This window comes from Narcine bancroftii, chromosome 13 (assembly GCF_036971445.1).
Source record: "Narcine bancroftii isolate sNarBan1 chromosome 13, sNarBan1.hap1, whole genome shotgun sequence".
In the NCBI taxonomy this organism is placed as follows: Eukaryota; Metazoa; Chordata; class Chondrichthyes; order Torpediniformes; family Narcinidae; genus Narcine; species Narcine bancroftii.
In genome coordinates this window covers 16044333-16067533 of record NC_091481.1, presented here as the reverse complement: position 1 = coordinate 16067533, position 23201 = coordinate 16044333, and the positions used below count along the sequence as shown (strand labels likewise).

The following is a 23201-nucleotide window of genomic DNA, read 5'->3' as shown; positions in this document are numbered from 1 at the left end:
TAAACAATTTAGTTCAATTCAATTTATATTCTTGTTATCTGAAAAGGTGACTTATCTGAAAAGTCCTTAGCAGCCTCACATATTCCACTTGCCACATTTTAAATTAGATACCCACTATCAACCACTCATGGCATTTGAGATTGCATGTGAATTTGCCAACATGATCATTTCCCAAGAACAATTTTTAAAAAATACTAGCTCACCTGATCTGCTAGTTTTCTTTTGAGACTTTTAACCTCATTTTCCAGCTCAGTCCTTCTTTCCAACAATGACCCACCGTGAGAGAAAGAATCTGCCTTTTGTTTAAAAAAAATTGAAAAATATTGAAGTACGGACAAAATATAGCCAGTCAAAAATGACGTGACAAAAGATCATTATTTAGGATAAGAACATAGTAGAAATCCAAACAATTGTATGTTGAAGGAATAAGCAACTGGATGATTTAAGTCAGTCATTTATAGTGTAGTAGTTTGTTTTGAAAGAAATGTTCTATTGCCACAAACCATCCCCCGAGGAAAGCTCATGCAGACATGGAGAATGTACAAATTCTTTACAGACAGCGCGGGATTTAAACCCTTGTCTCAATCACTGGTGCTATAAAAGCATCGAACTAACCACTACACCATCTGCACCACCCAAATAACCTAAAATAATGAAAGACTTGAGATAGGACAGAGAGAAGGCAGGATTATTTCTGGTAGAATTATTTCCTCAAATGTAGACTAAACACCCAAATGCATTATAATGTCAAATTGTTTCTGATCATGTTATTGCTTCAAATGTTTACAATACATTAAGATCTGTCTTTACCTGTGATTTGACCTTTTCATACATAAATTCAACATAAGAAAGTGAATCAAGCGCAGTCTTCAACTGTATCTCCTTTTTTTTAATCTTTCGTAGCTCTTGTTCCTTTTCTCTTTGTTTTGATGTCACTGTGTCAGACATCATTTTTTTTTCAGTTTGGATGTGACGCTGCCGCAAGTCCAAGGATGCTCTGTTGAAGATTGCAAAAAGAATGAATTGGAGACCATGTTGGTTCTTTTCATTAAATCACACAAACAGATCTTAAACAAAATTGTGATTAATAAATGAAAATAGTTTACCCCTCTAAAAATTTCAGCATTGTTCTGAAATTCTTTAGAAATTTTTTTCATTTACAAAATATGCACCAAGAATAGCATATTTTTAGGTCTGTTTAATTTTTAATGTTGAATGCTCCACTATTGGTGAATGGTGTAGTTCACAAAGCCCAAGGTTTCATCCATGTGGTAAGTACAAAGTAAGGAATCAGGTCTGGAGGCTGGGTGAAATGAAGTGCATGAAAGAGAGACACAGGGTCCAAGGTTTAGTGGGGAAAATTGGACTGGGATCTTGCTCAAGCAGTGAGGCCAGGATTTTGCTAGTATGGTGTTATAATAATGTTGGACCAGGGCATCAGATAGAGGGTTTGATCAGGATTTGATCTTGATAAATAGTCGGTCACACCCAGAGACTTAATAGGGAGAGGATCTTGTAAGAAGAGTCAGATCAGGAGTTTCTTAGATCCCTCCTCATGAGGAGGGATTGAAGTGGGAGGTTGGTGGGGGGGGGGGGGGGGTGCAGGAATTATATGTAGGAAGAGGGTGGGGAGTCACGTGGAATGTGATTGGCTGAACAGTAATGTTTGGTGGTTTGTGTAGGTCAGTGGCTTGGTCAGTCAAGGATTGTGACGGGTAGCAGCACCAGATTTCAAGCCTCAAAAGTGATGCGAAGGCCTTCCTCTGCACGAGCAGCCGAAGCTGTCTAAAAGGCACATGCACTGAGATGAAAATTGTAGAAGTGGCCAATGCTAGTGTCAATTTCAAGGTCTTTTGGAGAGATCAAAGATTTCTCACCCTCTTAAGAGCCAGATTTATCAATGAGCATTCTTCTCATGAAGAAAGATGATTTCATCAATTTTTAGACATTATTCAGGAAAAAACTAAATTGCTAGTCAATTTCTCAAAACTTCCACATAACAAGTAATAATAATGTCCTCTTAATCACTTGATTGATTGGGCAATTATCAGTTACATTTACCTTTATTTACAAAGATTAAAAGGCAACTTACTATAGGATGGATAACACTTTTTTATGACAAACCTTTCTCCCAACAATGTAGATTCATTCTCTTTACCCAACTCTATCATCTTAATCAGCTGATTGCACTCTTGTTCTTTATTGTCCAGTTGAATTCTTCTTTCATCTAACTCTTTCATTATTTCCAGTTTCTCGGCTTCTATTATTCTGCATTTGTTTTCTATTTGTTGTAAAGAATTAAGAAGTTCCTTGTGTTGCAAATCTATTTCAACTTTAGTTTTTTCTAAATGGCTGAGGTTAAAAAAAAAACATTTTAACAAACTTTTGAATGAGCAAATCTTTAAAGTTTTCAACAGAAATAAAATGAACTATTTTGCCAATTTATGTTGGTATAAATAACCTGGACAAATAAGGAATATAACCTATTCATTATGAAAGCAAACGAATGACAAGAACATCAGCTGTGGGAATCTGAATGGACATTAGATATGCAGTTATGACTTCAGAAATCACCTGATAGTAGATCAATTTCTTAAAAATGGCTGGGAAATACAGTCATAAGATAAAGCAATGCTCATTTAAAACTGAGTTGCAATGATCTAACCAAGTACGATCGTAAGAAATAGCAGAGCAGGCTTCACAGGCAACATGGACTCCTATTTGCTGTTTCTTGCATGCACTGTCATTTTGTCCTTGCTCAATAATATATTCTTGTTTTCCCAATAGCTTTTAGCTCCTCATCATGCCTGACCTGCAACGAAGTCTCGATGATGGCCGCTCAGGGTCATAGCACCATCAACAACTTTCTCAAAATATGACTAATGGTGTGGATCCTTGAATTTTAGGGGGTGGTCTGCAAAATACTGATCTTTAAAAATAAGAAGAATTCACTCTCCTGAAGTGAAGGCCTTTGGTTTCAAACTAATATTCTTCATCTTCTGATCTATTTGCTTGTGTTTCTTGAGGAGTTGAAATTGCAAATCATTCCTCTCCACAAAATAGGTCATCTCAAAACATTGACATTGCATGCAAAGTACAATATTGACATTTTCCAAGAAAGATCAAACGTCAGTTCTGGAAACAGAACAATGTCTATTTTTAAAAGCACATGATCCGTGACATGGTGTATCTGGGGTTGATGATGCAAGTATAACTTTCAGTGCCTAAGTAAATAGCGATAACCTGTGATTCTATAAAGCAGCCGTACCTGCGTTGGCGGCTCGTTCTCTGCATCTCCTTGGACAGTTGGCTAGGAATGGTATGAAGGTGGACCAAATCCAGCTAAAGATAAAAGGAAATAATAGGTGACTTATTTAAAAGTAGTTTATTATATTCCTGCAGTTATACTGCCGAATCATCGCTCAACATTGTACTTTCAGAATATCACTAATAGAAGGCAGGGTTGGGATACATGTATGTTTCAGTGGTTAGTGCTGTGCCATAGTCATTGGTCTACAGATAATTTGGAGGACGAGATAAACTGAAGAGTTTGTTGAAGACACTAAATCAGTGGTTCTCGACCTTTATCTCCCCCCCCCCCCCCCCCCACTGAGACACCACCTTAAGTCATCCCTGACTAACCACATGGCACAGGATTCCATCTTCTGCCAGAGGTGCTCTGTGATTAGTCAGGGATGACTTAAGGTGGTATGTGAGTGGAAAAAAGGTTGAGAAGCACTGCACTAAATTAAGTGGAGGATACAGAGTCTTTGGAGAGATATAGATAGGTTAAATGAGTGGGTAAGTGTCTAGCAGATGGAGTACAAAGTCAGTAAATGTGAGGACCTCCACATTGAAAGAAAAAATAGAACATTGGATCATTATTTAAATAGTGAAGGATTGCAGTTGGCTGTTGTGCAGAGATACTTCAGAGTGCTACTGACATCTGTGTTGCAAGCAACGAGAGTCCAATACTTCATAATTATGTCGCCAGGTTCCTCTGCTTCCTACTTCTCTCTTTAAACTTTCTTGAAAGCAGACTTTTTTCAAGCATGGTTTTGATTTCCCTTCTTGGTTTTAACAACTACATTTGTTGATAATGCCTCTTTGAAGCATTTAAACTCCCATGGGAAGATTAAATATTCCAGCCATAGAGTTCTGTGGTTGGAATGTATTCATATCTCAATCCACCCTGCTAAAATTAATGCTTGAGTATATTACAGACAAAAACACCATCCAATTAATATAATTAATGCTAATCAATAACTTGCCAATTTCATGGGTATAAAATTTATAATTTAACATGAGCTGAAAGGTTTAATTTGGCATTTGAGAATTTATAATGGTCCTTCCAATAAGAGTGTGATACATTCATACTTTGGTGGAGTGGAAGTTGTGGATATCCCAGACTATTGGATGTTACTCACTTCATTTTGTTTGTTTTACATGTTACTCAGACATATAATATTTTTTTCCAGTGAGCCCTGGAAGTTTAAAGGGACCAGGAAATATACAAATACTCTGGATCCCAGCTCTCGCAGAAAACCCACACGATCCTGACAGGTGATGGTCTCGATCTGGACCTTGGCCTTCAGTCCAACTCCTGACCATGATTGCCCAATTGACTCTGGTCACATTCTGGGCCAAGAAGTGAAGCACACAATCAGGATTTCCAAAATAATGAATTTGGATTATTCAAGTTTTTACTCTGTTCCAATAGAAGCAAGAAAATTGAAACATTTAAAAGTTTGCACCACTCTTACCTTCAGGTGTGCTTCATTATCTACTTTCTTTTCCAATTCCTTCTGTGAATTTTTCAAATCTTCAATTTTATTTTCCAATTCTTCTTTTGACATTTTGATTTCATGTTTCCTCTGTGTAATGTCTCGCCTTATTTCAATACAACTCTCTTTTAGCACTTTAGACTTCCTTTCAAAATCCTGCAAATAAAACCAACAAAAAGGAGAAAAGTGTAACAACTCCAACAATACATGTTAATAAGACAAACGTATGCTTCCGAAAACTGTTGAACAAAATGATATTTAATGATCACCAGCAGGTTCATGTTCCCATTAAATATGAGTGAACATACCATGCACAAGCTCATTGCCAAACAGATAGCCAACAGTGCCACAACCCATTGTTTTCTTTCCATTATAGCCAAAATAAGCTGGCTGCTGATCCACATCATGTGTACATAATTACTGTTTGTTCAATCTTAAATATGTACTTGCTCTTTTGAAGCCATCCCACTCCTAAATGGCATGATCCTGTATGGTGACAGGGCTTTTCATAGCAGTTCCATCACATAGGCAATAGGAGGTCAAACAAAGAAGCTGAAAAAAATAATTGACAGCTAGCTGAGCTAAGCCTCCTAGCTTAAAAATGGTCAAAAACTATGGTTTATGGATGCCCCAACACATTTTCAATTTTTATCAAATTACTTATTTTTAATGATTTTTATATAAAATGTAATTTAGAAGTACAGCAGGGTAACAGGCCCTTCAGCCCATGTCACCCAAATACACCCATCAACCCACAACCTCCATACGTTTTTTGGAGGGAAGGAGGAGACCAGAGCACCTGAGGAAAATTCACGCAGACACAGGGAGAATGTCCTTATAGCCTGTGCCAGATTCAAACACATGTCGCTGGCACTGTGATAGCATTGCACTAACCACCATGCTGCCCAATATCAAATGTTTACATAAACAATGCTGACAAATGCTTTCAAACAAAGTTACTTACATTTTATAAATCCATTATAGAGAACTGTTGCCAATTTTAATTTTGGAACATGGGAATAGCAGCAGGATGTTTAGGCACTTGAGCCTGTCCTGCTATTCAATGAGATCAGTACAGATCTGTGGCCTGGCAATATATACAGAGAAACTCTGATAATCGAATCAGCTTTAGCACTTTTGGTTGTGCTGAACTGGCAGACATTTCAGACGACTGGATTTTATTTCATTTTTTTTTAAATATTTCACAGTGTACTAATAGATATTCCAGTGACCTGAGTAACTTTAATGGGAATACATGAACCAGGGCCCTGGTGAGAGTGAAGGGAGTTGGGAACTGAAACCCCAGTGATTGCAAAAGGAGCATAGCAAATGAAGCCCTCGTGAATGGATAGTCAGGAGTAGATACATACTTGACAAGTTCATCAATCTATGCACAGTGAAGCTAATCAGAAATTCAGAATATTAAAACTCAAATGATTCAGTTCTGTGCTTGCCCACCGCTCACCAGGCTCCTGTTCCAGCATTCTAAACTCTTCTAGTTCATAGGCTACCTTCCCTTCAAACTTATTGGGTTTACTGAAATGTCACTGATTACATTTTTTTAATGATTCATTGGAAGTGTATTGGAGTATTAATAAAAATAACTTCAGATAGTTCAGAAAAGCTGCAAGTCCAGCCACATCAAAATTCCCAGATTCACAGTTTTACTGTATAAATGAAAGGCCAAGAGAAAAACATAGTAGATTTGAACAAGATCTTCAATGCCATACTGCAGCCGCCAAACTGATAATGATTCTGTTCATTGTTGTTGGCATATGGTACTCGTGATTAATTGTGCCACATTAGAAAATGTAAACAAAATTGGGATAGTCAAGCTGAATCATTAATCGAGTAAACCAGGACTGAGTACCCCAATACTAGGGGATCTTGTAGCAACATTTGGATGGTTGAACTGATACATTATACTTATACTGACATAACATTTCATCATATAAACTCACTGCGGCTTTTGGTAGTCTCTCAAAGTCTTTTTTAAACATTATCAATTCTTCTTCTAAACTGTAACAAAATAGAATTATTAGATCTGATTAAAATATTAGAGAAGTAAATACTACCTATACTGAATTCATTGAAATAACTCTAACAGTCCTAACTAATAGCTCTTTTCATTGCTTAACTTTATATTACAAAACAATGCAGATTCTGACTGTTGAAGAATAATTACATTTGAATGGAGATGGATAAAGGCTTAAGTACATCATATCAGTTAAAATCAGTTGCAGTACAATCACAAACCCGAATTGGACGAACATTTGCTAGAATGTAGAAAGGCTCTGGCAGCGACTGGTCAGGTATCAAGGACAATCTGCCCATTAGAAAGTTCCTTAAGGGGACCTACACAATAAATTCAGGCATCCAAGGTTAAATGAGGGAAATAGAGCCGAAAGGAGAGCTGTGAAGATGTGAGCACTTTTAACATAGGATGAAATAAAATGCGCAACTCAAATGAATGAAGAGCAACAATCCTGTAATTTACCATAGAGTGCGAGACAATAGAAAGAGTACAGTACACAAAGGTGTGGAGAAACTCAGCAGGCCATGCAGCGTTCATAGAAAGCAAGGATCCAGGCCTGAGCCCTTCTATTTTGCCAAAAATCAAGCAAATGTCTGAATAAGAAGGTGGGGGTTGGGAATGGAAGGGGGAAGAGCACAGGCAGCAGGTGATAGGTGGATACAGGTGGGAATGGGAAGAAGATAAAGGAGCTGAGATAATAGGGAGAGGGAACAGAAGGCTAAGAAGGATGCTTTAATAGGGAAGGGGGTGGGGAACTGGAGGAAAGGAGTCAGAGGACTGCTATGATAGAATACAAGGTGTCATTCCCCCAATTTACTTGTGGCCTCAACCTAGCTGACACAAGACCATGGACAGACAAGTCAGTGTGGTATTGAAGTGATTGGCCACTGGGCCGTTCTTGCAGTTGCAATCACCGAGCGAAGGTACTCAATAAAGTGATTTCATAGTGTTCATCAATGAGGCACCGGATGCAGAGAGAATGCTCACAGACTCGCAGATAAAGTGTAGTTTAATTTGGAAGAACTGTTTGGGATCCCTAATAGTGGCGAGGGAGGAAGTGTTGGTGGAAGTAGTGGCATTGCAGTCACGATTTAGGTACTGGGGGGAGGGGGGGGCGGGGTGGAAAAGGACGAGTGGACAAGAGAATCCTGCAGAATAGTGTGATCCCTACAGAAAGCAGGAGGAGGGGAAGATGTGTCTAACTGTGGGTGGTGGGATCAGCTTGAAGGTGGCGGAATTTGCAAAGAATATGTTGAATGTGGAGGCTGGTGGGGTGATAAATGAGGGCAAGAAATAAAAATGTAAAACATATAGTAACTTCACTTAAAACAATCAAGTACATTATTTATTGCAAATTATTGCTTAGACAGAAGGAGTTTGGCTTTTGGGTCATTAAAACCATTCAAATTCACTTCTGGTTTTCTTTGACATTTCATCCTAGTTTAAACTACAGCTTTTTTTTAGCTACTTTATCACATTCTGGCTAATTTCTCATAGCAAATTGATATAATCATTTTCTATCTCATATGGAAGATCATTTAGAGACATAGGAATGGACTAAATCTTTTGCATTAATGTAGTACGATAGATATTGCTTGAGAATGAACATAGAGGCTATAGGCAGCAGTTGAAGCAAACAATGAGATGCTGAGGGAGCAGCAGCAGGCAGCATCCATGGGTAGAAATGGTCAGTCAATGTTTCGGGTCGAGATCGCTTATTAAGAGTAAAGTAGGAAGGGGTGATCTCAAGAATATCAAGGGGAAAAGAAAAGGAAGGAACTGAAGAAGCTGGGAGGGGTTAAGAGGTGATAGATAAATGGATAGAAAGTGGGACAGGTGGAGAGACAAGCAGAGTCAGAGCCTGTGGCATCAGTGGCAGGGGGAGGGAGGATGAGAGAGAAAAGTAAGAACAGGAGTAGGTAAAGCAAAGATGGAAACTGTAGGACAAGTCATGATGCCCCAGCTTCCATTAGCTCTCAAAGCTGAACCCATTAACGTTTTCATATTGATGACTATTGCTTGGTGTTTTCCAGTGCCCTGAAGTTCACTAAATGCCAAAATGACCTGGGTAGCTTTGAGTCAACCAGAACAAGTTTTTTTGTGCAGTTTATCTAACATTGCTCATACAAACAAGGCAATTGAATTTCCATCTGCAAATCTCTCCGGAACTTTCCCAACTGGGTATATTACTGATTCTGAATTGGGGCTTACATAGAACTAGCTACATGACTGCATATTTTTAAAGAGAGTCACTAGTTGTCCTGCAAATGTACATATCTGACAGATCCAGAAAAATAGGAGAGTAAAGATAGGAAAAATCAGCAGAAAACAAATGAGTGGAAGTTCAAAACAATACCATGTTGTTAAAAATCTGTAAGAAAAAGTTGAGAAAAAGGGAGGAGAAGGGACCAAGTTTCTTTTTAAGCCATCTTCCAATTTCAACAATTGCAATGTGCCCAACATAATCTTTGGCCAATAGTTTCTCTGCTGACTGTCACAATGAGTGGACCACCTTGAGAGTCAGTGGCTATTTTCTTGACATTGCCTACTCTCTGTTACAGGCATTCCCTTTGAATTACAAACGGCCAACTATGGACACCCCTACACATGAACAAGCTTTCATAATACAGGCCATTCCTGGCTAATGAATGGGTTCTGTTTTTACAGACATTCATAAGTCAATTTTGTCTGCAAGATGGAAACTGCACTAAAATCATGATTAAATTCCTGTCTATGTTGTAATGAATAGCATCAAAAATACACAAGACTGATAAAAATTAATCACTAAAAATGGAGAAAAAAAACCAATTCCTTTATTTTTAGGAACAAACCTATGTACAAACATCAAATTTTTGAATTTTGTTCATGTGGAGGGATGTTTGTAACCTGGGGACATCAATATTATTACATTTAAATGATTTAATTTTCTTCACTTTGTAATTGTAAAAAATTCCATTAGTTTGTTTCCGAGAAGCCTGTATTGTGTTTGCCAGCATACACGAATAAAAAATGGAACTATGTTGGCATGTTTACAGGGTTAAATGGTGTGGAGTGATTGAAGGCAAGGGATGTAGGAAAGTAATGGGTACAAAATGTACAAGAACCAGCTGTAGGAAGTTCAATGGAATGGAATGTGTCATTATAAGAGGACACGAGAAGAGGTGAAATTTGTCAATGCTGATGTTATATCTGATCATTGCTGTTAGGCCCCTAACTTGTGTCCCCTCCTCCTGAAGCCCTCCATAGCAAGGATTCTAGAATATGAAAATCAGGAGTTGATGAAGAAAATGTTCCAGTTACTACCTTTGTTTTTCACTCTTGCTGAAGTGAACAGATAGACATTGTGGCTGTTATACCTGTTATCTGCACTTTCTCAGAATTTTGAACTTATCACCCTATAGATAACCTTTGATACACAGAGTATGTCATCTATCATTTTGTCCAGTATTAATTTAGTAATTGCTGTCTATTCACTGTGAACTAAAGCATTTAATAAACAAGTCATAACATCTGCCGCCTAGAAACATGGAACATATTTAGAAGCTGAACATTGGCTAAATCTGTAACTTGAAATCAGTCCAATATTTTGACCTTTCTTTGACTGTTCATTACAATTTTTAACAAATGTGTTTTTTATGCTTACAATAAATTCTCTTTTGTTTACACTGATACATATAAGTTTTGAAAGGGCTGTAATGTTAAATTATTGCCTAGTTCCTAGTAGCTGGAAAAATATATGTAAACACAAAAGAGGAGGAATTTTTGACTGGGTGGTGAAATTAAAATTCTATCCACTAGATAAGGAAAGAAAATAGGAGTGTGTGGAGACAAACTTTCATAAAAATATTACAAAGGACCACATTCTGTAAAGAAACTCAATTAAAATTTGATGGGGCAGCACAGTTAACGTAGTGGTTAGCGCAAGACCGGGGTTCAAATCCCACACCGTCTGCAAGAAGTTTATACATTCTCCTTGTGTCTGTGTGGGTTTTCCACGGGTGCTCTGGTTTCCTCCCACTGTTCGAAATGTTCCAGGGATTGTAGTTTAATTGGGCTCGAGGACTGAAATGGCCTGTTACCGTGCTGTATGTCTGTATATCTAAATTTAAAAAAAATATGTGGCAGATCATGTAAAAATATAACAAACAGTTAGAAATAAATAAAAATTGATGGGGCTCAGCAGCAAGTAATTTTCATGATGGCAAAGAGATAAGACGGTTAATCCAGGCGTAATTGAATAGAGAGAGGACAGATTACGCAAAAAAAAAAGAAGCAATTAGCCGGGAGAAGGGATGGTCAGGGGGCAGGGTGGGATTATAAAACATTAAAAGTAGCAGATCACAAGGTTCACATTACTTTATCCTTTCTGATTTTTGAATGGAATGGATTCCTTTACGAGCAGATTACGATAAAGAGTTTTGAAAAGCATTAGCATTCTTAAGTCTGCCTCATTCTGAGGATTTGCATTCAAATTTGTTTTAACAAAGGGTGGAACAAGAAATTATTGGACTGTTTGTTGGAGGTAACTGGGATGTGGAATTAAAAACATGTTTAATTAAAGGTGCAATGAACTATAATCACTTCCCTCATTTTAGCAGTCATTGCTGAGTGAGGGGTAGAGATCAATGGTGAATTATTGATTATCCATTTAGTGAGTGCATCACCCCACAATTAATGGCTGCAGAGAAAGCTGATGGATGACTACAATGCAGAACAGTAGGTACCACAGATGTGGCTGTAGCCATTCTTTTCTTAACTCATAGACCACACTGGATATTGTTGGGGAGGTAAGAATGGTCTCTTCGGGAAAACAGGAGTGGTTAAATTTGTAGCATCACAGATAGCTCTGTTGAACAGGTGTTTCGGTGGTTCCCAAAATGATTCATCCTGGCACCTGGCTCAGAGATGCTTCAGGGTAATTAAAAGGGGCAAGTAAACAGCTAGAAGTCATGATCCACCTTGAAATGAATGACAAGGGTAAAAAGAGAGATAAGATCCTTCAAAATAATTTACACAACTTGGTTGTAGATTAAAAATATAGGCTCTCCAAGTCTCTGCTAATAAGTATAGGAAAACAAGGGTAGGTCAGATAAATGTACAGTTGAATATTTGGTGTAACTAGATCCATTTTGTTGAAGGTAGGGCCTTCACAAGCAGCTTTACAGTACACCCAACCCTGAACGAGTCTAATATCCTCACAAGGAGGCTTTATCATGTTGGGGAGGGTTTAAATCAATTTGGCTGGGGAATGGGGCACAAAGATAATGTTCATTTGGGGAAAACTGCATTCATAAAAACATGGTTGAAGGACTGACAAGTTTCAAATATGATAAGAAAGAAAGGGGAAAAAAAGGAGAGGTTTAATAAAAATTAATTAAGCATGGATCTACCCCAACTATGGTCTAAAGCAGTGGTTCTCAACCTTTTTCTTTGCACTCACATACCACCTTAAGTAATCCCTATGCCATCAGTGCTCTGAGATTAGTAAAGGATTGCTTAAGGTGGTATGTGATTGGTAAGGGAAGGTTGAGAATCACTGTTCTAGACCCAATTGCTACTGAAATATTTTGGTTGAGAAAAATTGTCATTGTCCCATTTCTTTTGTAGTTATGAAACTGTGCACATAATGTCAATTACGTACGATTAAAACAGTGGTTTTCAAACTTTTTCTTTCCACCCAAGCAATCCCTTACTAATCACAGAACACCTATAGCAGAGGGAATACTTAAAAGTGGTATGTGAGTAGAAAGAAAAAGGATGAGAACCACTGATCTAAAGCCAAATCAAACCCAGATCACAAAATATGTTTCCTGTCCCTCACCACTCTGACCATTAACACTGTTTGCCTGTTTCACTCTTACATGCACGTAGTACCTGTTTCTCACTGTCTGGCTGCTTATTTCTTTCTCTGGAATATCTTATAGCATGCATGGCATGGCTGAACCCAACCTGAGTGCTTCATGAACACGAACATGCCTGACCCAAATCAAACTCAATCTAATTAATATGTTGGACCTGAGTCAGATCTAGGCATTATCATCATATTTATTTTTAAAATCTAGGTACATAGCACTGTAACAGGTCAATTCAGCCCTACGAGTCTGTGCTGCCCAATTTACACCCCATGAACCTACACCCCAGTACACTTTGAAAGGTGGGAGGAAACCAGAGTCTCTGGGGGAAATCCCACACAGACATGGAGAAAATGTACTAACTTTGGGATTCTAACCCAGATCCGATCCTGATCGCTTGCGCTCTGAAGGTGTTGCGCTCTGAAGGTGTTGCGCTCTGAAGGTGTTGCGCTCTGAAGGTGTTGCGCTCTGAAGGTGTTGCGCTCTGAAGGTGTTGCGCTCTGAAGGTGTTGCGCTCTGAAGGTGTTGCGCTCTGAAGGTGTTGCGCTCTGAAGGTGTTGCGCTCTGAAGGTGTTGCGCTCTGAAGGTGTTGCGCTCTGAAGGTGTTGCGCTCTGAAGGTGTTGCGCTCTGAAGGTGTTGCGCTCTGAAGGTGTTGCGCTCTGAAGGTGTTGCGCTCTGAAGGTGTTGCGCTCTGAAGGTGTTGCGCTCTGAAGGTGTTGCGCTCTGAAGGTGTTGCGCTCTGAAGGTGTTGCGCTCTGAAGGTGTTGCGCTCTGAAGGTGTTGCGCTCTGAAGGTGTTGCGCTCTGAAGGTGTTGCGCTCTGAAGGTGTTGCGCTCTGAAGGTGTTGCGCTCTGAAGGTGTTGCGCTCTGAAGGTGTTGCGCTCTGAAGGTGTTGCGCTCTGAAGGTGTTGCGCTCTGAAGGTGTTGCGCTCTGAAGGTGTTGCGCTCTGAAGGTGTTGCGCTCTGAAGGTGTTGCGCTCTGAAGGTGTTGCGCTCTGAAGGTGTTGCGCTCTGAAGGTGTTGCGCTCTGAAGGTGTTGCGCTCTGAAGGTGTTGCGCTCTGAAGGTGTTGCGCTCTGAAGGTGTTGCGCTCTGAAGGTGTTGCGCTCTGAAGGTGTTGCGCTCTGAAGGTGTTGCGCTCTGAAGGTGTTGCGCTCTGAAGGTGTTGCGCTCTGAAGGTGTTGCGCTCTGAAGGTGTTGCGCTCTGAAGGTGTTGCGCTCTGAAGGTGTTGCGCTCTGAAGGTGTTGCGCTCTGAAGGTGTTGCGCTCTGAAGGTGTTGCGCTCTGAAGGTGTTGCGCTCTGAAGGTGTTGCGCTCTGAAGGTGTTGCGCTCTGAAGGTGTTGCGCTCTGAAGGTGTTGCGCTCTGAAGGTGTTGCGCTCTGAAGGTGTTGCGCTCTGAAGGTGTTGCGCTCTGAAGGTGTTGCGCTCTGAAGGTGTTGCGCTCTGAAGGTGTTGCGCTCTGAAGGTGTTGCGCTCTGAAGGTGTTGCGCTCTGAAGGTGTTGCGCTCTGAAGGTGTTGCGCTCTGAAGGTGTTGCGCTCTGAAGGTGTTGCGCTCTGAAGGTGTTGCGCTCTGAAGGTGTTGCGCTCTGAAGGTGTTGCGCTCTGAAGGTGTTGCGCTCTGAAGGTGTTGCGCTCTGAAGGTGTTGCGCTAACCACTTTGCCAACCGTGCTTCCCATTTATTCTATAAAATCTTTATTAGATACCAATGTATCTCCATATTTGCAGATACATTAACGTAGATAATAATTTTTTTTCTTAATGATCTCAGATCTTTCATCAATATTATATATGGAAGACTTATTATATCTAACACAAAGAATTAGCATTGTATCACCAAATAGAATAGGATGAACAAAATAGCTTCTTACTAAATAGTTCTGAGTTTCTGCTGAGCAATGCGCTCTTCTGCCTGGTTGAGGTCATTTTGAAAATGAAGCAGCTGCTGTCTCAATTTGTTGACATCCGTATCATAGCTCTCAGGAAATTGTTCACCTTTTACCAGCACCTGCCTTTGTTGCTCCAGTTCAGCACTGAGGAACTTGATGTCCTTCAATAATTTGATCTCAGATTCTTGAGTCCTAAAATAGAAAATATTTCTATCAGTCTTGATAGTAATTAGTAATACACAAGGAACACAGAAAGGCCAAGAATTAAAGCAAATTACATTATATAGTTAACTATCTGGATACTTTACAAGATAGCTCACAATGTCCAATCAAGAATTATTCAAAGTGAATGTTATAATGCAATTGCTGCCATTTTTAAAATAGTCCAATGACTTGAACTATTAAAGATAGTATATTTAATCAAACCATATTGAAGAAGTCACCAAGTGATCTTATTACACTATAAATAATTTTTTTTAACTGATCATGGATCTTTGATCTTGTCTTTTTGTTTATATTGTAGTTGACACTCTAAGCACATAGGCTAACACAGTGATTAGCCCAACACTATTACAGTGATCTGGATTTGAAGCTTTTGACCCTGTGACCTGCACAGGTTTTCTCAGAGTGTTCTGGTTTCTTCCCACTCTCCAAAATGTATGACGTTGGTAAGTTAATTGTATGAAATTGAGCAGCACATCTTTCATGAGCCTGAATGGTCTTCCACCATTCTATATTGTTAACATTTTTAAATTAAATTAAAACTAAAAATTAGCTAGATCATAAGACTGCAAATTCTGAAGTATTTCAATGAATTTCCAGTAATAATTACCTCAAAGTAATGAACTTACCTGTTGTTTGTCTGGTTGCAATTAATTTGATCAACAAAATGTTGATACATCAAATTGATTTAAACAACGCAGGATCACACTCTTCAACCCTCAATGTTTGTGCTGAAGAAAATCCCCAGATTAAACTAAAAACTCTTTGCAATGATACATAACCCTCAATTTGCTGCATATTAATGTGTCTTGCTAGAAGCCTGATAGTATCTGGGCCCATCACTATTTCTAGGGACCTACCACATTCTGTGTAAAATAAAATGTCCCACACATCTCCTTTAAATTTATTCCCATTCACCTTAAACACGTCCTCTAGTATGTGCATTTATACCCTCTGAAAGAGATTCTGACTGTCTGTTCTATTTATGTCTCTTATAAATTTCATAAACTTCTATCAAGTCTCCCCTAGCTCTCAATGCTCCAAAGAAAGTAACCAACCTCTTCCAATAGTTTATACCCTATAATTAAGGCATCATCCTGGTAAAACTCTTCTGTATCCTTTCAAAGCCACAAGGTAACCAGAATTGCACACAATAATTCAAGTATGACCTAAACAAAGTTCAACTTAATTTGCCATTTCTCTGCCAACATCTACAATTGACTCATGTCCTATTGTGTCCTTCGATAGCCCTCTAAGCTGTCCAAACCACACCAATCTTTGTGCCATCTACAAACTTACAAACCCAACCCACCCATTTTTTTATCCAAGTCATTTATAAACAGGGCTCCCTGCACTGATCCCTGCGGAACACCACTGGTAACAGACTTCCAAACAGAACGACACCCTTCCACTACTACCCTCTGTCTTCTATGGGTAAGCCAATTCGAAATCCAAACTATCAAATCACTGCAGATCCCACATATCTTCGTTTTCTGGATCAACCTACCATGAAGGGCCTTGTCAAATTTAGCTGCATGTATCTTGAGCAAATATGAATAACCTCAGCAATTCCAGTTGATAGGATTGGGACTGGGTTAGATGGAAAGAGAGTGTCACTGGTCCAAGCAAGGATACATATTCATTACAATAATGCCTCAGAATCGATGCCCAATTTTCTAATAGCAGTGATGTGCCAGCTGATAAGGGCATGGACCAAAATGCCATTTGATGGCTTGGATAAGTCAAGGTGGGTGCAGAGGTGAATGTATAAAGGCATCATGACTCACAGGGACTGAAAAACTAGGATGACTCACTGATAGGGTTAATTGACCATCAACCAAAGCATCTCAGAACAACTCGAGAGCCAGGTGCTCTTCACAACTAACAAAGGGAAATGCTGGCAAACGTTTACCAGTGGGTAACCTCTCATGTTCTAAATATAATTCTTATCAGCAAAGCTTTTTTTGCCGTAGATTCCAATTGACCTCTTTGCCAGGTAAGCCTTTATTAAAATATTTCAAAATAATTAATATTGGTTTGCAAAAAGAAATACCAAGGGGACAGAAAATACCTTACACTTAAAATAATTTATGCAATAATTAATTGATCAATTGAACAGCGTTTTACCTTTTGAAAGCCTCATGCATCAGCAGGTATTTGTATTTCAGACAGCCCATTTGTGTACCTGCAATTTTTCCAACAGAAAATAACTGAAAGGTAAATTAGAAAGTTAGGTTTCAGGAACAGGTCAACAAAACATTTTTTTTTAAATCCAACTAATGAATACATGCACAATCAAGTCAGTGTTGCTGGACAATTATTAATACTTCCATCAATATTGTGGCAATAGCCTATCACAATATCATAAACTACAAAATCAAATTCTGAATGTGCAATATCAGCAAATATAAAGGCCCCAGATATCTGTAATGCATATGCTATATTAGCATGTTACTCCAAGCCCTTCTTCACCATCTTATCCATCCATGCTGCCACTTTCAGGTATCTACAAAAATACCACAAAACATCCCAAATGTTTATTCTTGCAGAATGATGAGAATGAGGAATCAAAAGATTCTTTGTGGGCAAGGCCACCCCTATATGTACCCTAGCAGCCTCAGTGGCCAGATCTGTGTCTCACTAGTTACGATAAAGGTTTCTGACTTAGCTTTGATGTAAAATTGTTGCTCATTTTTGAAAAAACAAACTTGAAAGTTTGCCTCACACCTTCATTGACAGTAGAAAGACTGTGGATGAGTGAGGAAAAAGGGGTTAAAGAGCTTGAACTGAAAGTTATCTGCTGTTATTTGAAACCTGAGAATTATGTTCTGGTAAAGAATTGGATCGGAAGAAATTGGAAATTCGTTGACTGCAGTAAAGCTTGAAGGACAGCCTCACTAGCTACACCAAACAGACTTAAGGAAAAAGGCACAGCTAAGACATTAAGACTTTTATTATAACAGACTGAAAAAGAGAGGTCCACCTACAACACGAGAACTTTATTATTATGCCTCTTGTTGCCCTGACATTTGAACTGAATACTGGAGTCATGACTGAAGAGAAATTTTTGGTGACAGCATAATACCTTTTTAAATGTGTCTTACTTGTATGTTGATAAAATGAATATTTATAGCTGTTGAATCTATTCCCATATTCTAACCAACTCAACGGGAGGTATCCCCTCAAAATCCAGCCCTACCCCATACAGAAAGTGATAAAATGGATTTTGAGACAGAATGGACTACAGACAAGGAGATAAACATGTGGAGGACAGCAGGATATAACATGACATCTTTTATTAAATGGTATCTCCAGTCACATAGCTAAACCTGGGAGAAAGTTGATGCAACTCTGTTAGTGTATACATGAGACATTTATTTTGACAAAGCATATCTGTGGCTCACTACTAATTGGATGGGGTCCTGTTAATTGAAATGTGTGGTTCCCTCTACACATCATGTACAAGAGCTACACCAGTCAGAAGTTAGGGATATTGGCTAATGAATCGCTTAAGTGGTTCCAAGCAGCTAAAGGTGTATAGGAAGTTAGCGACATTTATTTGATCAGATAGAAAGTATGACTAGAGAAGGTTGCCAGGGTACTCGCTTTTACAATGCAATCACTTCTGAATTAGCACAGCCAGCATGTTTCTTCAATAATAGTTACCCCATGTGTTTTGATGGTATGGGATGGGAATGTGGGATAGTAAAACTGAAAGATGATTTGCCTTGTATTGAAGAACACTGCTGGGAACACTATTGTAGGATTAAGGAAGGACACTTATCATGCACTTGTTTAAGGAAGAACTGTTTGAATCTAACTCAAGGAACTCAGGTGGTTTTGAGGGGATGCTACTAGGAAAAACAAAGGGGAAAAATATAAAGTAAGGATGGGAAAAATCACACTCAAATTTGCTAATAAAAAGAGAAAGAGAGAATACTTGATTCAGTCACTCAACTTCTGGACGGAAGCAGGAAAATTCATGTCTGAGCAGTCCTATTTAGGATCCGCTCTGCTCACTCTGAACTGGGAGGGGGCTAGAAAAGGTGGCCTAAAAATAACCTACTTCACCCATCTTTTCTGAAAAGCCAGGTCCAGAGGGATCACCATCATGCGGTTGAAAAACATTGAGAACTGAAACTATGAAATTTGGAACCTGGAATATATGAACTCTGATGGATAACCAGACCAACCAGAGAGAAGAACTGCCTTTGTTGCCCTGGAACTGCAGAAATTCAACTTTGACATTATTGCCTTGAGTGAGACTTGAAGAGCTAAAGAGGAGTAACTAAAGGAAGAGAAAGGTCAATAGACCTTTTTCTGGAAAGGACATGATCCTGAACAACTGAGGATCCATGGAGTAGCCTAATTCAGAAGCTGACAGAGCAACCACTGGGAATTAATGAATGTCTCATGACTCTGTGAATTCAGTTTGTCAAGAACCAACATGGCACCATCATCAGCACTTATGCTCCAACTCTGGATGCTGAAGATGAAGTCAAGATGAACTTCTATGCCCAACTTGATGACGTCCTTTCCTCTGTTCCCAAAATGCCAGAGTTGGGAAAGATCATGGACAGGAATAATATGCAAAGAAGGGCAACACCAATGGAACACTTCTCACCAAATGTGCTGAACACAACCTGGTGATAACAAGCACCCTATTTCTCCAGAAAAATAGACAGAAGTCTCCTGGCAGCATCCATGCTCCAAACATTGCCACCTCATTGACTTAATCAACATCCGATCTCAGGAACAACAAGATGTATGGATAACAAGAGATGTTACTGGTGCCGATGAGTGCTGGACAGATCATGGGCTCATCTCATCCACCGTGAAGATTCGGCCCAAAAGGAAACATCAAACTCAGAAAACTATTAAGAAATTCAATGTTGACATCCTTCAAGACATCAACCATGTACAAAAGTTCCAACAATATCTCCAAGAACAACTGCCTCAACAAATCCCACCATCTGTAGAAAAACACTGGAATCAAATGAAGAACACCATCATCACCTGCAAAGTAACAATCAGGTTCAGAACAAAAAAAAAATCAGGATTGGTTCAATAATAACAAACTACTCCAACAACTCATTAATGAAAAAAGCTTTCATCATCTTACAAAATAACCAACAATCAGCTACCAAAAGGAAACACTAATGGGAATGCAAAGCTACAGTCCAGAAAAGCACCCAAAATCTGAAAAAAAATCAATGGTGGAGGAAGAAAGCTCAGTAACTAGCAGATGTCAATAGTCGCTTTTGGTGTTCCGAAGAAGATTAGGCGCCTGCAGGCGTGGTTAGTGGAGTTCAGCTGGTACGTTTAGTTGGCCAAGGAATGGACGGTTTTCTGGCACTTGAACATGCCAGTTGACTGCTAGCCATCTAGCAGTGAAAGCCAGCTACTTGGGACAGTGGCCTAGTCCCGCCCACGCTGCTGAGGTCATGTACAGCACATCAAGGCATGCCTGACAAACAACTCAGGCATGACTTAACTCATGCTGCCGGTCTCTCCCCTCTTCCCAGGTACCAAATACTGCCGGGTCTGGCAAAGTTAACCCCACAGCGTCCTTACAACAAGCCCCGGCTACATCGTTACTTCCCAGCTACATCATTACTTTGAGGGGTTAGTGCCGGCGTCCTGCTAATGAGGACTCCCCTGTCCTGCTCGAAACGTTGCCGCACATCGGCAGCAGGAGGGGGTTGTTTAACGTCATGCTCACAAGGGAGTGCCCCCCCCCTCCCCCCACCAGGAGAATCAAAATATGGAGCAACATTCAGTAGTTAGTGAAATACGCGCTAGTTTCACGGAAATAGGCACCAGTCATTTTGGGACCAAATCATCCTTACCCTGGCAGTGACACTGGATAACGGGGAGGGATGAAGACAGGAAGTGAGAGGCTGGGTGCTGCTTTTAGTTATATTTTTAAAAAGTGAATTTCAGCTGAAACTAACAAGGGCTGTGGAGAGTCGCATTAAACAAACACATCATGTGAGGGGAAGGGAGGAGGATGGGGGGGGTGTTGAGGGAAATGATTTTTAACCACCTTAAATAAATATCCCGGTACCAAATACTTTTAAAACACACACACACATTCAAAATTTTAACAAACCATGAGTGTACAGACGCAAGGCAGTTCTCTCTCCCCCGATCTATCTCCCTCAACGTTCTCAAGAGTCGATGGCTGACGACGTCATCAGCCCACCCCCTGGCAGCCCAGTTCGAGACTTGAAGCAGGATATTATACCTCCAGGAGGAAAGTAGACCTCCTGGCCGGCTTTTTTGGTTTCAGATGGCCATCTGACAGCTGCATAAGAGCATAATGTGCGGCTTTTCAGTCGGGTATTGTGGCCATCTGAAAGCAGCTAATGACACTCGAGGCTTTTTTTAATGTAAGTAAAGTTATTTTTGGCCCATATACTCATGGTCAAGTCCCTCTCAAAAGCAAAGATGTTTCAACCACCCTGAAAAGCAATGCTGACATCAATTTTTCATGGAGGGAGCACTTTGAAGATCTTCTAAATCAAACCATCTCATTTGACAGGAATGTGATTAACAACATTCCAAACAGCCCGTTGACAACTCCCTAAGCAAAATACCAATACTTGAAGTCAAGGGAGCCATCAAATCCTTGAAGTCTACTAAATTGGAGGTAGCCTGCTTCATTACAAACTGCATCAACTTCTCATCAAGATTTGGATAAATGAAGATGTGCCAGCAGACTTTAGACACTCAGGAATCATTACCATCTACAAAAGGAAAGGTAATCGATCCAAATGTGGAAACGATCATGGAATTTCCCTGTTAGCAACAGCAGGAAAGATCCTCACCCACAGCTCAAGCCTTTAGCTGATATGATCCTTCCAGAGACGCAAGCCAGTTTTAGGCCATCACGTGGAACAATCGACATGATTTTCACAATGCCACAACTGCAAGAAAAATGTTGTGAACGACTTTAACCTTTGTATCTGGCATTAATCGACCTCACCAAAGCCTTTGACTCGAGGTATCAAGGGAACTCCTATTGGATGTCCTGAAAAGTATATTTGAATCCTAAGACTCTTCCATGATGGCTTGTTTGCCACAGTCATGGTCAACAACAGTAGCAGTGAGCCTTTTCAAGTCAAATCTGGAGTAAAACAGGGATGTGTGATTTCTCCAACTTTGTTCACAATCTTTATTGCAGCAATCATCCACATTATCAAGGATGATCTACCCCCAGGAAACAAAATTGTCTACAGAACTGATGGCATACTTTTCAATCTTGCCGTCTCAAGACCAAAAAGACATCCACGAGTTCTAATATGTAGATGACAACAGTGTTGCAGCTCTATCAGAATACCACCTACAACAGGTTTTGACTGCCTTCGGCTGTGCATACGAAACTTGGATTTACCATCAAGAAGACTCAAATCGTCTACCAACTGTCACCAACTAAGACAAATTGGATAGAACCATTAATTCAACTAGGCAAAACAGCCCTGTAAAATGTGGATCACTTTTCAGATCTTGAAAGTCACCTCTCTTCCAACGACAACCTTAATGACAAAATCTTAAATGCAATAGAACAGCTTTTGGACATCTCCGAATAAGAATCTTTTATGATCATGACGTTTGAATGGACACTGAAATGTTAGTGTACAAAGCAGTGGTGATCTGTATGCATCAGAAACCTGGAAAACATACCAACGACATCTGAAGGCATTTGAAAAGTTCCATCAATGCTGTCTTCCAAATATCTTCAATATCAGTTGGGAAGATAGAAGAATTAATGTCAATGTGCTAAATGAAGCAAAAAGAACAAGCATTGAAGCCTACATCATTAAGAACCAACTAAGATGGAGCACCATGTTGCTCGGATGGAAGATGAATGTCTGTCGAAACAAATCTTCTACTCCCACCTTAAAGAAGGCAAGAGTAAAAGAGATGGACAACAGAAGATATTCAAAGATGTCTTAAAATCCAACATGAAGAAATGAAACATCAACATCAATATTTGGGAAACCAATGCCAAGTTCAGGAAACTCTGACAAACCATCATCCGAGGAATAACAGCTACTCTCAAAGCCAACAATGTGCAGAACTAGAAGAAAAGAGAAGTAAATCGAAAGAGAGGCAGCAACAACCAAAGCCCGATCTGCCATCTGGAACTATCTATCCTGAATGTGGAAGATCTTTCAAAGCCAAAATTGGACTCAAAAGCCACTTGAGAGCCCACAGATAGATCAACAGAACAAAGTCCATCATCCTTGACCTCAAGGGATAGCCACGATGACAACATAGTGCAGGAATTATTACAGATGCTGACTACTGAACTACATTCAGCTCAATATTCTGAACCAAATTGTAGGTAGATTAGTTCCTTGAACAACATAGGTATGGCAAATTCTGTCCCCTCCTCCTTTTTCTTTTCTTCTCC

The 23201-nt window shown here is 39.6% G+C and overlaps 1 protein-coding gene across 9 annotated transcripts in view; it reads right to left on the bottom strand.

Annotated features, from left to right (window-relative positions):
- The window catches only part of ccdc146 (coiled-coil domain containing 146), a 140064-nt gene that overhangs the window by 95202 nt on the left and 21661 nt on the right, over positions 1-23201 (bottom strand). For 7 of the 9 annotated variants that reach the window (XM_069909704.1, XM_069909700.1, XM_069909703.1 and 4 more), the window contains exons 3-10: positions 16910-16992; positions 14543-14752; positions 6746-6803; positions 4764-4940; positions 3269-3342; positions 2125-2352; positions 811-997; positions 204-296 (exon numbers count right to left, since the gene is read on the bottom strand). In XM_069909704.1, coding sequence (XP_069765805.1) covers positions 204-296; positions 811-997; positions 2125-2352; positions 3269-3342; positions 4764-4940; positions 6746-6803; positions 14543-14752; positions 16910-16992 — 1110 coding nt within the window. Of the gene's footprint in view, positions 1-203; positions 297-810; positions 998-2124; positions 2353-3268; positions 3343-4763; positions 4941-5230; positions 5308-6745; positions 6804-14542; positions 14753-16909; positions 16993-23201 lie in introns of those variants that run through there. The other 2 variants (XM_069909706.1, XM_069909707.1) reach the window with 2 other exon arrangements.